This window comes from Eurosta solidaginis, chromosome 5, assembly GCF_040869045.1.
Source record: "Eurosta solidaginis isolate ZX-2024a chromosome 5, ASM4086904v1, whole genome shotgun sequence".
In the NCBI taxonomy this organism is placed as follows: domain Eukaryota; kingdom Metazoa; phylum Arthropoda; class Insecta; order Diptera; family Tephritidae; genus Eurosta; species Eurosta solidaginis.
In genome coordinates, this window is record NC_090323.1 from 265,055,806 (window position 1) to 265,069,852 (window position 14,047).

At 37.0% G+C, this 14,047-nt stretch overlaps 1 protein-coding gene across 4 annotated transcripts in view; it reads right to left on the reverse strand.

The window, feature by feature from the left end:
- Nucleotides 1-2,789: 2,789 nt before the first annotated feature.
- The window catches only part of pbl (epithelial cell transforming 2 pebble), a 106,016-nt gene continuing 94,758 nt past the window's right edge, over nt 2,790-14,047 (reverse strand). For 2 of the 4 annotated variants that reach the window (XM_067790299.1, XM_067790297.1), the window contains 4 exons: nt 9,567-9,727; nt 8,999-9,493; nt 4,469-4,618; nt 2,790-4,400 (listed from right to left, as the gene is read on the reverse strand). In XM_067790299.1, coding sequence (XP_067646400.1) covers nt 4,269-4,400; nt 4,469-4,618; nt 8,999-9,493; nt 9,567-9,727 — 938 coding nt within the window. In that variant the 3' untranslated portion in view covers nt 2,790-4,268. Of the gene's footprint in view, nt 4,401-4,468; nt 4,639-8,998; nt 9,494-9,566; nt 9,728-14,047 lie in introns of all 4 variants that reach the window. The other 2 variants (XM_067790300.1, XR_010953789.1) reach the window with 2 other exon arrangements.

Genomic DNA, 14,047 nt, shown 5'->3' on the forward strand with positions numbered 1-14,047 from the left:
AGTCATATACCCAAGCATGATGTTACTATTTTTGGTGTGTCTACTGATTTAACTGATCTTAATTTACCTACCCATCTGGATATCTTGAGATATTATTTTTAGTTAAGCGAACGTGCTAAAACAGAACAAAAAAATTTTCCCATAAATCATTCACTATTCAAGTACAAGATAAGTTGATTGGAATTTGGGAAAAACTTGGTATGGAAAGAATGCTGAAAAAAAGTGTATTTAATAATTTTAATTTAATTGAATAAATTGCTTGACAAGTATCAAGAGCAAATCAAGAGAAGAAACGATAGATAAAATTGATGAGAAGTATCATACTAGGATGGTAAAAGAACCTCATCCTGTTATTTTGAGAGAACCCAATTCTAAATTGATTGGTTACGTAAGACTGGAACATCATGCTTGGATATATGACTCATTGGGTTTTCGATAGTTGTTGATGTAGTTGCTTCATCTTGCGGTGTAGAGGATGGTGGATTCATTGTAAACTTTTTGATTTGGAATGGTCACTTCACCTATTATTTTTTTTGAAATATTTTTTTATCTGAAATTAGCACTTCACACTTTGAGTTCTTCACAACGACTTAATGCATTCACAAAAACTGTTGCGTTATATATGGTCTACGAGACGAGGTAATAAGAATGAAATGGTAATTTCAATTCTACCTGCTGAGTCTTGTGGTGGCTTAAAAAAAACAACACAAGCAATTTTACGATCTGTAATTGTGTCACAGTGATACCTTCATTTTTTAAAACGGTTGGATAAAAAACCCACACAACTATGTTTACGACATGCAAATGCATCACAGTGATGCCTTGGTTTTAAAAGTGTTGTAAAAACGCTAATTTCTAATAATTTTTTTTAATTTCTTTTCTATTACTAAGTTAAATTCATTTTTAGCACGCTTTTATTAGCTTGGCCTGTATGTAACGGAATCTTTGATCTTAATTTTCACCGGTTTCTAGAAGTCTGATTAATTTGAAACTTTGCATACGTATCAAGGACCGATGACAATGCATTAATGTGATGGTGTGGTGACATAAGGTCATCGGCCATAAGGTCAATTGACCTTATCACCACTTTGAATGGCGATAAGTTTGATTGCAACTTTGCACACCTATCAAGGCTCGATGACAATGTATTAATACGATGGTGTGGTGACATAAGGTCAACGGCCATAAGGTCAATTGGACTTATTACTACATAGCCATTTAGCTGATTTTTTCATGTAAGTTGCAAAACCGGCGATTTTTTTTAAATATTTGTATGGTGAACCCCCAGGGGGGTTCCAGGGGGTGTGCCAATAGCATCGGTGGGTCGGGCCTGCAAAGTTAGTGGGGGTCGGCCATACATTTGGCCCGATTGGAGCACTCTAAATGGGTTAAAGCGGGATTTTTCAAAATTTGCCCCTACCAAAAAGTTCGACTCAAATTGGGGGACATCAGAATTCGTTTTAGAGGTATGGTTCCTTCGGCAAAGTTTCTTATTTTGATCCCTAAAATACGATTTTCACAGAGCAATGAGCGATTTTTAAATCGACCCGCCCTAATAAAAACACTCTCCGAAGGTTTTGGGGAGTGTTATCGATGTTGATGGTCCCTTGCCGGATACAGATCCGGTACGTTCCGGTAACCACCTCAGGTATCATTTTTCGTCAATCGATAGTTGCCACTTTTCGGATAGATACTTTAGTTCGATATTGAAGGCTTGAGGGAACAAGTTTTGATTTTCCGAATCTCGACATGAGTATTTTCCTTTTCATATTTCCAGTTTTTAACTTACGAATAGGCAAATCGTAAGCTAAGGTGCTAGCGTCCTTCGTATGTTCAATAAAACGCGACCACATTTTATGTTACAGGATTCTCATAAATATCGATTCATTGAAAGCCACTCCTAATCTTAAGTATCTTGTATCAACAACTAAGTGGAAGTTTACCCTGCACATTTTACGCTCACAGTAAAAATTGTAACTCGCTCAAAATCGGTATATCGCAAACATATCAGCCGCTTATTTCTGGGAAGCTCATGTCTTACCTATTGGGTAGAAGGGGGGCCCGCGATTTAGAGATACTATGACATTTTTTTTAATACAGGAGAGTCTTTAGTTGTTCCATGTGCAATTTTTAAGCCGAATTTCAAAAGCAACGAAAATCTGCATTTCGTTTTAATATTATAGTGAAGTGTGAAAAATAAAAGTCTATATATATAAAAAGAAAGGCTAAAATGTGTGTTAGTTGGTCGCCGGTGTTTGAAGAGAGCCGGTCACACAAGATGCGTAAACATCACGCGGTGGTTGGGGGAGATATAGGCCAAAACGTGGGCCAATGAATGCCTAGACAGTGTTTATACAATATGGATATCAAATGAAAGCTGTTGATGAGTGCTTTGGTACAGAGTAATATATAATCCAGAGACGGACTGGGGCTGGGATTAGGACTAGGACTGGGACTGAGACTCGGAGTGGGACTGTGACTGGAACTGGAATAAAATACATACCACCCTCTCGGACAGGCAATAAGGGATGCAGAAGAATGAGAAGGAATTGAGAGAAGAGAAAAGTGAGAAGGAGATTGAGAAAGAGATAGAATGAGACGAAGATGGAGATAGATGAAGCGAAAAAGACGGAGGGAGGAGTGAATGAAAGGATTAGGAAAAAGTGAAGAGGGTGGAGTGCAGAGTCAGACGGAAAAAGCTTATTAAAATGTATGCAGATAGGAGGCCAAATTTAGGGCAGGACAACGTCTGTCGGGTCTTCTAGTAATTCTACAAGAAAAATTACATTTTTTCATCTTAACCACAATAGGTAGCTATACTTTATTGCAAAATATATTTTTTTGTTTTATATACATATAAAGATATATAAGGCCAATTTCTCCAGTTAGGATATATATTTAGGCATACTTATGTATAATTTAAGTTGGTAGCAATTTTATACTGAATCAAAAATAAGCTGGCAAAAGTGTAGGTATATTGCTGACTTAAAAAATAATTCCTAAATTAAGTTCAGTGAAGAAATCGGCCTATAGTGTATTTGTAAATCTAATGCAACCTTAAACAAATATTCAAATACTCGTTAAGTTTAGATAATTCACTCCTCCAAGTATGCATTTATACAGTAAGCACGTATGCACATACTTTAGTTCATTATTACTATAAATGAAATTTAATTATTTATTATTACATTTTTTTTTTTTTTAAATCTAAGCGCTTGTTACATTATTTCATTTCGTCATTTATCTCAAATTAAACATGATTTGTGTTTTTGCACATAAAAAGATAAGGGAAAAGTAAGTAAATATGTATTGTGAATAAGTTATTATATCTAGATAAATTACGATATGTAAATTAAAGAAGATTAAATGTATACGTTATTCAAGTTATTGTTAAAACAATATAATGGACAGTTTGTACAATCATTAAAAAATTAGAATAGAACACGTTTGTTGTTGACGTTTAGACGATATATTTACAATGTCAAACATAAAAAAGTAACACATACATGTGGAATATAGCAAATACGTATGCAATTATTACGTATTAATTTATGTGTTGGTAAACTTACAAAAAAAATACGACATGTTTATGCGATAGAATACAAGATTGCTGTATTTTACAAATTCGAAAATGGGCGTCGCATGTACGATATGAGATAATGATTTGGAATTCATTGACAAAAAAGTCTTGAAACTTTTATGTGAGTCGAATTCATTCAAATAAAACAAACTGACACATAAACGAGTTATTAAATTTGTCGGGTTGTACATGTTTACACGTACTTAAGTGTAAGTCATCAATTACCATTTTAATTTATCATTATGAGCATATTTTTCAGATGTTTTATTTGTTCTTTTTGATTATTTGTTTCATAGAAAAACACACATTCGATAGGGCATAGTATAACCCAAATAAAAAACATCACATGACATTCAATTAAAATTAACGCTTTTAACAAGCTTTTGTGACAGTTTATGTACTGTTACATTCCTAGATGTAACTACTGAGCCAAAAGAAAAAGTCTGAGGTTGCTAAAACGCAGCGAGCGCAATAAGATATGGTCACAAAATAAGTTAAATGTTCAAGATTGAAAATATGATTTTTTCAATAAAATGCTAACATGCATTACAAGCGATATTATGTAATGCGTGCAAGCGATAACCGTTGGGTAGCATTCCGAGAATGCCAGCATTACAAAAAAGTTTGAAATTTCATAATACATTTCACCGTTCAACAGCTTAACTTATACATATAACTAACCTAACATTTAAATACGTCCAACAACACCCAGCGTTGAAGACGTATTTTTACGCATTGGCTGTACGGATAATGGTGGCAGTAAAATATCTGATTGTTCCGATGGTGAACTGCTGCGATTACTCTCTTCATCAACCGCTTCCTAAAGAGTAAAAAATGTGTTCAATTAGCATTCAAAAAATATTGCTCAAATATATTTCAGTTACTTACGCGTATATTAGCACAACTTGCCAAACGCATTTGCGCTAATTGTGAGGCAGGCGTTAGAGAATTGGTACTACCAAATGGCGGTGTCATCATTGTCGATACGGCTCGCTTCAATTTCGAGGGAGTTTTGTTGAATGAGAATGCACGACCCACCTGAGCAAAGTAAATATTTTCTTCATTATAAAACAAGCAGGTGGGAAAAAGGGAGGAAAGAAAGTCAAATGTTAAACAAAACTACGAACATACACATGTACATACATAAAAACGACAACAATTAATGATAAATCGAAATAAATTTACGTAAATAGGTAAGCAGCGTAAAAGCAATTAAATATGAATATATATGTATGTATAGAAAATGAAACGTGAAATAAATCAAGATACTCAGATAAGGAACATAAATTTTCTGTGATTTTCAGTGATCTCAAAAACGCAGTGAGAGTGAGAGCGAGAGTTGTAGTGGAAGTAAGAGGTGGAATGGCAGGTGGAATAAGGGATGGGCAAGAAAAAAGAAGAACGGAGGATAAAGTAGAGGGAATAATAGAGAGAAAAGAGAGAAAGCGAGTCTCACTTTTTGAATGAAACCAATTTGCGGGCAGGGCAAAATCTGCCGGGTACCCTAGTCGTATATAAATTGTTTTTGGCTGATTTCTACTTAATCGATCAGTTTGATTTAATCACGCTATTGGTTGTGAAGTGTTATTGTGAAGTACTTCAAGTAGTCTAATAAAGACCATTTTTACATTATTCAATATTAGAGTTATTTATTCAACAGTTTAGTGGTTCGAACGTTAGCAGAAGATTTTGAATAAGCGGAATTTCCCTAAATTCGTTACAATTGGTGTCAGAAGAGGAATTGTTGAATAAATTCCGAATACAACTTGGACATGGCAAAGTGGAGTGAATTGAAGATCCAGCAACTGAAGAAGGAGTTGGATAGCCGTGGATTGAATACAACCGGCAATAAACTCGAACTTCAGGCACGACTACGAGAGGCAATGGAAACATAATGAATTAATGTGGAAGAGTATGTCTTTTATCCGGATGTGGAAGAATCAGGGACTAAAATGGAGGAGAAGATAGAGACTCCGAATCCATTGGCAAGTGTTGACACTAACGCGATACTAGCAGTGTTGAAGCAAATGTCGTCACAAATATCAAACGAAATGTCATCTCAACTGGAAAATCAGAAAACAGGTATAGCATCCCAACTGGAATCACAGGAGGCACGTATAACATCGAAGATTGAAGCACACGAAACGCGTATTTCACAAATGTCGACACAGATTACATCCAAGATGGAAACCCAACTGGAAGAACAAAAAACATATATGGCATCCCAACTAGAATCACAGGAGGCACGTATATTCGAAAAGTCGGTACAAATTTCAGCGCAGATATCATCTCACATCTCTACACAACTTGAAGAGCAGGAAGTCCGTATATCATCTAAGCTGGAAGCGCGCATGGAAGAGAAACTAGCCCAGTTTCATGAAGGTTTCAGTGGCCGACAGGAAAAAATCGAGGCCGAGGTAGAAGCTTTGAGAGGTTGTATACAGGAGTTGCAAATAAATCGCCCAGCAGTTTCAGTGAGTAATCCAAAGGTAAAGACACCATCCTTTGGCTGTTCTGTTTCTTTCCAGGTATTTAAGATTCAGTTTGAGAAAACTGCAGCAGTGAACAACTGGGGTGCTGAAGATAAAGTTGCTGCACTATTCGTGGCATTGAAAGGATCTGCTGCTGAAATCCTACAGACTATTCCCGAGGGAGAGCGGACCAACTACGAAACATTTATGAGCGCTCTAGAGAGGCGATACGGAAGCGGAAACAGTAGCAGAAGTGTTTATAAACAATTGTGGTGCAAGGTATGGTGTACCAATAGAGTTACATTATGACCAATGCAGGAATTTCGAATCGGCTGTGTTCCAGGAAATATGTAAATCATTGGGCATTCGAAAAACACGGACAACTGCATTGTATCCTCAGTCCGATGGTATGGTGGAACGATTCAATAGAACATTGGAGGAGCACTTAAGGAAAGTGGTGGACAAGTTCCATAAAGAGTGGGATACACGCATACCATTATTCTTGATGGCTTACCGATCAGCAGTGCATGAGACAACGGGCCAAATCGCTGCAAAAATAATTTTTGGCAATGACCTTCGATTGCCAGCCGATTTGAAGTTTAGGATAGATGCCGATGCGGAGAGAAATGTCAAGAAATCCGCTGGTATTTGGAAGAAGAGCTAAGAGAAATACACGATCTGATAAGGCAACGAACAAAGATTATGAGTGACAAGATGAAAGCCAGATACGAGGAGATTTGGTGCTGTTATACAGCCCTCAACGGAAAAAAGGTTTGTCCCCGAAATTGCAATGTAACTGGGAAGGCCCATACAAAGTTGTCAAACGGATCAACGATGTAGTTTACCGTATACAAACCATTGGTAAACCACGAACCAAAATGAAAGTGGTTCATATGGAAAGGCTGGCGGCGTTTAGATCAGGAAATTGGTCTGACCGGGACGATCAGACTTAGGTGGAGGGCAGTGTGACGAATATTAACAACACTAAGGGATACTATCATCTCTAAGCCGATATTAAGCAGTCATTTGTATCTACATAAACAAATCAATCATTATGTCTACACATATGTACATACAGCAGCGGAGAAATACTCACAAAAGTATGCAATCATCAGCAAAGTAGTTCTCACACATACACATGCATATATCTGAAATGCTCACAAAAGTATGCAATCATCGGTGGAGGCGTCACTCACATATACACGCGCATATGAGAAGCTATAAACGTGCATCTTTAGTTTATTGCTGGTGAGTTTATTGCTGGTGAGTTTATTGCTGGTGAGTTTATAGCTGGTAAACAAGTAGTAATTTCTAGAAGAAGAAACGCCTAGAAGTATGCGAACGAAGAAACCGAAGAGTATAAAAGCAACGAGAGAATTACGAATAGTTCCAGATTTGAGAATCTCGCGAGAAGGCGAGACTCTCGAGAAATCTCTTCTCGAACAAGTTCGAGAAATCGTAAGCTCTAATAAGACTTATTCATCAATATTCAATCACATCATTTCTTACTAAATAGCAATTAATCTCCAGCGTATTAAACTCTGACTACGACATCCAATCAAATATATGGATATTGTACTTGTTTCAAGCAATTGGACCACATTTCACGATAAGTCATATAAACTTATATCGTCGCCTTATATTCAAAACCTTCCATCAGCAATTTTAACGAAAATGAGTTAGATGGTAAAATGATCTCTAACCCGCCTTTCATATATGACATTAATGCCAGCATTAAAACTTAGCTCAAATGGTATTAATTCCCATTTTGAAAATGCAATGAAAGTTCCTTTTTTAAGCAAAACCCCCTATTAGCATACGTTTTTATACCCAACTGCACTTATTCATAAGTCTTACAGCTTTAATCGGTTAACGTTGGGGTCTAATGATGTAATAGGGTCAAGAAAGACATAAACCTCCATATATCAATATTATCAGTGCCGGGTTCATCTGTCCGTCCGACAGCGGATAACTTTTTCGATAATACCTGACTTGAGAACCAACATCATAGCTTTCGCAATGGAACTCTATCACTTGATCACTATTACAATCGCATCATTCTCAAAACACTACAATATATTTTACAAATATATGTAATTCCTATTTGAATAGAAAAACCTTATCTGACTTTTAAACTAAACTAAGCTGAGTTTAGAATAAAAAACTAGTTTAAATACACAACGGCATCTTTTATCATCCATTGGGCTAGCATTTACAATGTAGCTGCCAAAACGGTGATTAGCTCTCCTGAAAAACTGGGGTTTTGCTGATAGAGGGTATTGAATATTAGCCGACGATATATAAGTCAAGTTTTTAAATGTGCACTTGCACCCACCCACTTATCTCCGGATCATTTTGGCACTATTTCGGGATCGTTTTTGGGGATTACTTCAGCATTTGACGTTTCAGAATAATTTCGGGAACACCGTTTGAGATTCCTTTCCATATCATTTCGGGACTATTTTGGTATCATTTCGATCATTTCAAAATCCTGCGGGATCAATTCGGGGCTATCCCCAGAACATTCTCGAGAGAGATGATTCCGGGTTTGTATCAGAAACCATTTCGGGGATATTATCTGTTTTTCCGGATTATCAATTCCGTTTCGTTATTCGAAAGGAAATGCGTTTCGCATACGGATACAAAGTGAGGCACACGTAAATCAATCCAATCAATTATTGCCCATATCCGTTACACCCTCTAAGCCTTCGCGTAGTGCTTTTGCAATAAAGTAACAATAATATACAGAGTAAGGGCCCTAAGTTTCGAGTTAAATAACATGTTTATTATACGCTACTTTTCATATTTTACGAAATTCTGTACACATGTACTAAAATTTTAGCTAATAACAATTCTAAAACAACAACAAAACAATTACACCAAGAAATAATACATTTCTACAAAACAAAATATATTTGCAAAGTAATAAAGTTTATACTCAACTCACCTTTTGACGCGTACGCGCCGCCAACTTAAACGCCTTTGACAATGTACTCAAATTAACATCACTGATATCCACTTCCAGCTCCTGTGATGTGCGACTCAATAATGCACTCACCGTATCCGTCCGACAAGCATTTTCCGCCATTTGTTTACATAACATTTTTAAATATACCACCTTGTCGACTTCATCATCGACCAAAGTAAACGAATGCAACTTCTCTTTATCTTGACGACAAAGTAAAGCAAATGCTCGCGGACTATCGGTGATGTCAATAACAAAACGTATCGCATTTAATGATATTAATTTTATATGTTTGTGTGATTTTGCCGAACTGGGCGATTTTGCTGTATTGAAGGCACGTGAACGTCTTTTACACACCTCAATTGTATCGGAGAATAAGTACAATAGCAACGAATCGCCACGACCACTCAAACTATCAGACAGTTCAGTTACTTCGCATTTTGAAATAAAACTACGATTCGAGGACACTAAATGTGGCTGTGAGAGAGAAGTTAATTTATAAATTCTTATTGCAATAAAATTTATGTGCAAATAACTAATCAACACTTACCGGGCAACCTTCAATATCATTGAAAATATCAAATATTGCCATACGCGATTCCGTTTTCCTTTTGTCCTCGTTAATATGCATCATGACCTCTTTAATGGCTTTCAATGCCTGCTCCAGTTTGGCATAGTCTGGATTATTTTTGTTTGTGTGTTTTAAAATGTCTGCAAAGAGTAGGTTAACGGGTATTGGTTGTTGTTTTACTATATATTTACTGAGTTTGTGATTATCTGATTAGTATTATGTATGTATGTATGCATGCCAAATTAACCCTCAACGGGGCCCTAGGCACCCATCAATTTGGGCGCCCTTTTTCACGTCCGTTCCCTTCTTTTTCCGATTAAAAAATACAAACTTATATCTTTCATAAAAATTTTTTGTCACAATGTAATAATATCAATAAAATTACTATCTACATTTTAAACATGTTATTTTCTATTTGTTTTCGGTAAATTAATCAATTATATCATCAATATCGATTTTGTTCAATAAATCTGACTCAATGCAAACCTAACATCTCGAGTCGCTCTTGTCGCGTTGTAGCTCTTTCAGCAGCTTTGCTTCTTTTTAATTGCGAGAAAGATCGTTCGGCAGAGCAAATTGTGATCATTAATGTTAAAAAAATCGGAAGAGCTTTTTCTGTGTTAGGAAATACATCGGCTAATTAATCTCCCTCTACAATTTGACTATGGAGTTCATGTAACTTTGGAATTGTTTCATTTCAATGAAAAACTCCTCCAAATCTCTAGAATAAAAACGAACTAAGTTAGTTATAGCTTCGTGGAGATCTCCATCACTTAGAGAAAAGTTGATGAGAAATGCAAATTTCTCTGAAACTTCCATATACACTTCCGCACGTCGTTTGATTTCACTATGAAGATTGTCCTAAAATCATCGCGAGGCGAAAATTCTACTTCTGGACTTCTGGGGCATTTCCGTCATTAGGTTGGTTTTTTCTACAACGAGTACGTTTTACGATTTCTGCATAACCTACACCAGGTAATGATTGTTTTGTTTTTTTCTTGAAATCACTGAACTTTTCACGGAATGAAACTAAACTCTCTTCTAACAATTCGTACAAAAAACCACACGTTTGCAAATCTGCTTTTTAACTTTGCAGTGACTTACTCACTGAACGCATAGCAGTCAAAATAAGAGTTCCATAAAATCAGCTTGAAATCAAATTCGAATTTTTACATTTTATTCGCGATACACGTCATAACGAGTATCAGTATTTTGTGATTCATCATCAGCAATGTTTTCTAGAGCCCAGCGGGTTAGGGGATCAGAATATACCCGCGGTAGGTATGCCTGTCTAAGAGGCGACTAAAATACCAGATTCAAGGGGGCTGTGTAGCGCAACCTTTCAGGTTGCCAGCGCAATATATAACTTCCCAAACCCAATTGTCAACCTCACCTATCCTCGGCAAATCCTGCTTCACTAACAGACGAGGCTCTGGCGACCCCAAGCTCCTCATGGAATTTGGGGGTAGGGAGGGAGGGAATGGCCTGAAGGTTTAATGTGGCCACATAAATCGTTCCCGAGATGGTCGGGCTAGCACCTTAATGGTGCTATGGTACCGGAGCGTACCGGATTTTTATCCGGCACATCGTGGAGCAACCTTATCGCTAGAACAACAACAACAACATTTCTAGAGCCCCTAATATGATATCAAATGAATCGTAAACTGCATTCGTCGCATTCGAATGTGCTTCCCAGCGTATAGTTGACAACATCTTCAAAGTTTTCTCATTGTTTATTTTATTTTTTAATACGCCCCAACGATAGGTGGAAACGGAAAAAATTATATGTCTAAAAAATTATATAAAATCTACTGCATAAAAATAGCACTTCACAGGATGCTCTCTAACCAAATTAAGGGAATGCGCGGAACAGGAAACATCGATCGCATTCTCATTCAAACTCAATATTCTTGCTTGCACACCTTTATACTTCCCGGACATGTTTAATGCATTGTCATATTATTGTCGTCTATAATTTTGAATATCTAAATCTCAGTCTTCAGTACGAAAGTTTAAAGTTTGATTCGCTAGACTTTCACCAGTATGACCTTCCAACTGAAGAAAAGTTATAAACCTTTTTTATTATTCAATATACTCTACTTTAACTTCGATACACTTCTTTGCACGCTCATACAATTTGCCAAATAAGTCGGAAATGTCCTTTTTAGGAACCTTGTCTAGTTTGTCGACCTTCGCCTTTTGAATGCTATCAATTTGTGTTTGTATTTGTATTTTATTAAATTTTTTCCTAACACAACAATTTGACAAAATTATTTTATAGTGCTAGTCAGAACAGTGACAGAACAAAGGCGAAAATTCAAAAAATGTTTCAATAACTTAGATAAACAATAGATAATTTGTAAAATAAGACTTAATGGTTATAATAAATTTCAAAGAGCTTAGCCTAGGGACACAGAACAGAAATAAGAACAAAGGGGACATTGCAAGGGTAGGTAGTACAGTAATAATATAAGGTTCTATCCTTTGAGGAAATAGGAGGTGGCAAGAAAAACGGATAGAAGATCAGTAAAGAGAGTCAGTTGAAGAAGGAGAGGTGAGTCAATTAAAGAACAATATTAATTCTTTTTGAAATGCAGTGCATTACTTATTTGTCTTATTCTGGCTGGGAGGGAGTTCCAAAGACGGATCGAAGTAACGAAGAATCGGCGTTTAGAAATTAGCATGCGGTGTTTAACATGTGCAAGAACTATTGTCCTCGTAGAATGAAGAAATTGAAGCCTTCGATATAGGTAATAAGGCTCCTTCGTGTAGATTATCTTATGCAAGGTAATAAGTGTTCTAAACTTTAAAAGGTTGTCAAAAGAAATGTCTAGCAACTTTACAGAATAACAGGAAACGTGATCAAGTCTATTCAGCCCGTAAACGTATCTAGCAATGTAATTGTAGGCAACATTAAGCTTCTTTTTACTCACAGCGTCACAGTTAGAAAAAATCTCACAGCCGTAGAGGAGCGTAGGTATTAAGTACGCTTTGGATAAAAGTAGTCGAATATGTTGCGGAGTGAAATACTGTGTCAACCACAGTGTACGGAGCATACCGTACACTTTTCCTACGGTTCTAAAGATATGGTCTCTCCAGGACAATGTTTTGTTAAAAACTATGCCAAGATTTCTTGCCGTGTCAACATATTCTATAACAGAATTTTCAAACATAATATTGTTTAAGCCATTTGTAGCTAGCGGCTTTCTACGGATAACAATGCACTTCGACTTTCTAGGATTTAGACATAAACCATTCGTGGAAGCCCATACAACTATTTGACTAAGGTCTTGATTCAAGTTACTTATACATAAACTCATACAATCGACAGGACAGCACGTATACAACTGAGTTTTATTTATTTGAGTAAAATTTATTTTCAGTTCTGATTATATTTTTCTTTCACTCTCTACAATTTTATGTTTGTAAGAAATTTTTTTTTCATTTTTCGGGGGCCCCCTAAAATCGGGGCTCAGGCAACTGACTATTCTGCCTACCTGTTAATTCGGCCCTGTTGAATGTGGATATGTCCAGACGTTTTCCTTTCACTTAAATCACGAGTTTTGATTAAATTTGGCACAGATATAGACAATAGACTGGAAGGGTACTACGTGCTTATTTTTTCTTTCTTTTTTTAATATATAAGTAAGGAGTTATCGGCGGCCACCGTGGTGTGATGGTAGCGTGCTCCGCCTACCACACCGTATGCCCTGGGTTCACACCCCGGGCAAAGCAACATCAAAATTTTAGAAATAAGGTTTTTCAGTTAGAAGAAAATTTTTCTAAGCGGGGTCGCCCCTCGGCAGTGTTCGGCAAGCGCTCCGGGTGTATTTCTGCTATGAAAAGCTCTCAGTGAAAACTCATCGATGCAATTTGGAAGAGAAGCTCGGCCTTAGACCTCTTCGGAGGTTATCGCGCCTTACATTTATTTTTTTTTTTAAGGAGTTATCGGGATTATTTCATGTCTATATCAGAGACAACTTCGTTAACTTCTGTGGATAATGTGGACATTTAGGAAGAGTTTCGGGATCATTTTAAATTATTTCGGGACTATATTTCAAGATTACTTCAACGTGATCATATCTCAAGACCCCCAGCGGGTTAGGGGGTTAGAATATACCCGCGGTAGGTATGCCTAGTCGTAAGAGGCGACTAAAATACAAAATAGATTCAAGGGTTTATGTAGCGCAACCCTTTCAGGTTGACAGCGCAATATATAGCTTCTCCAAACCCAATTGTCAACCTCACCTATCCGTGGCGAATCCTGTTCCATTAACAGCCGAGGCTCTGGCTAACCCGAACTCCTCATGGATCTAGGGGGTTGGAGGGCGGGATGGACTAGAAGGCAGCATGGTCATAACAAATCGTTCCCGAGATGGTCGTGCTTGGTACCGGAACGTACAGGATCTACATCCGGAAAAGGACCATCAACATCGATAACATTCCCCAAGGCCTTTGGG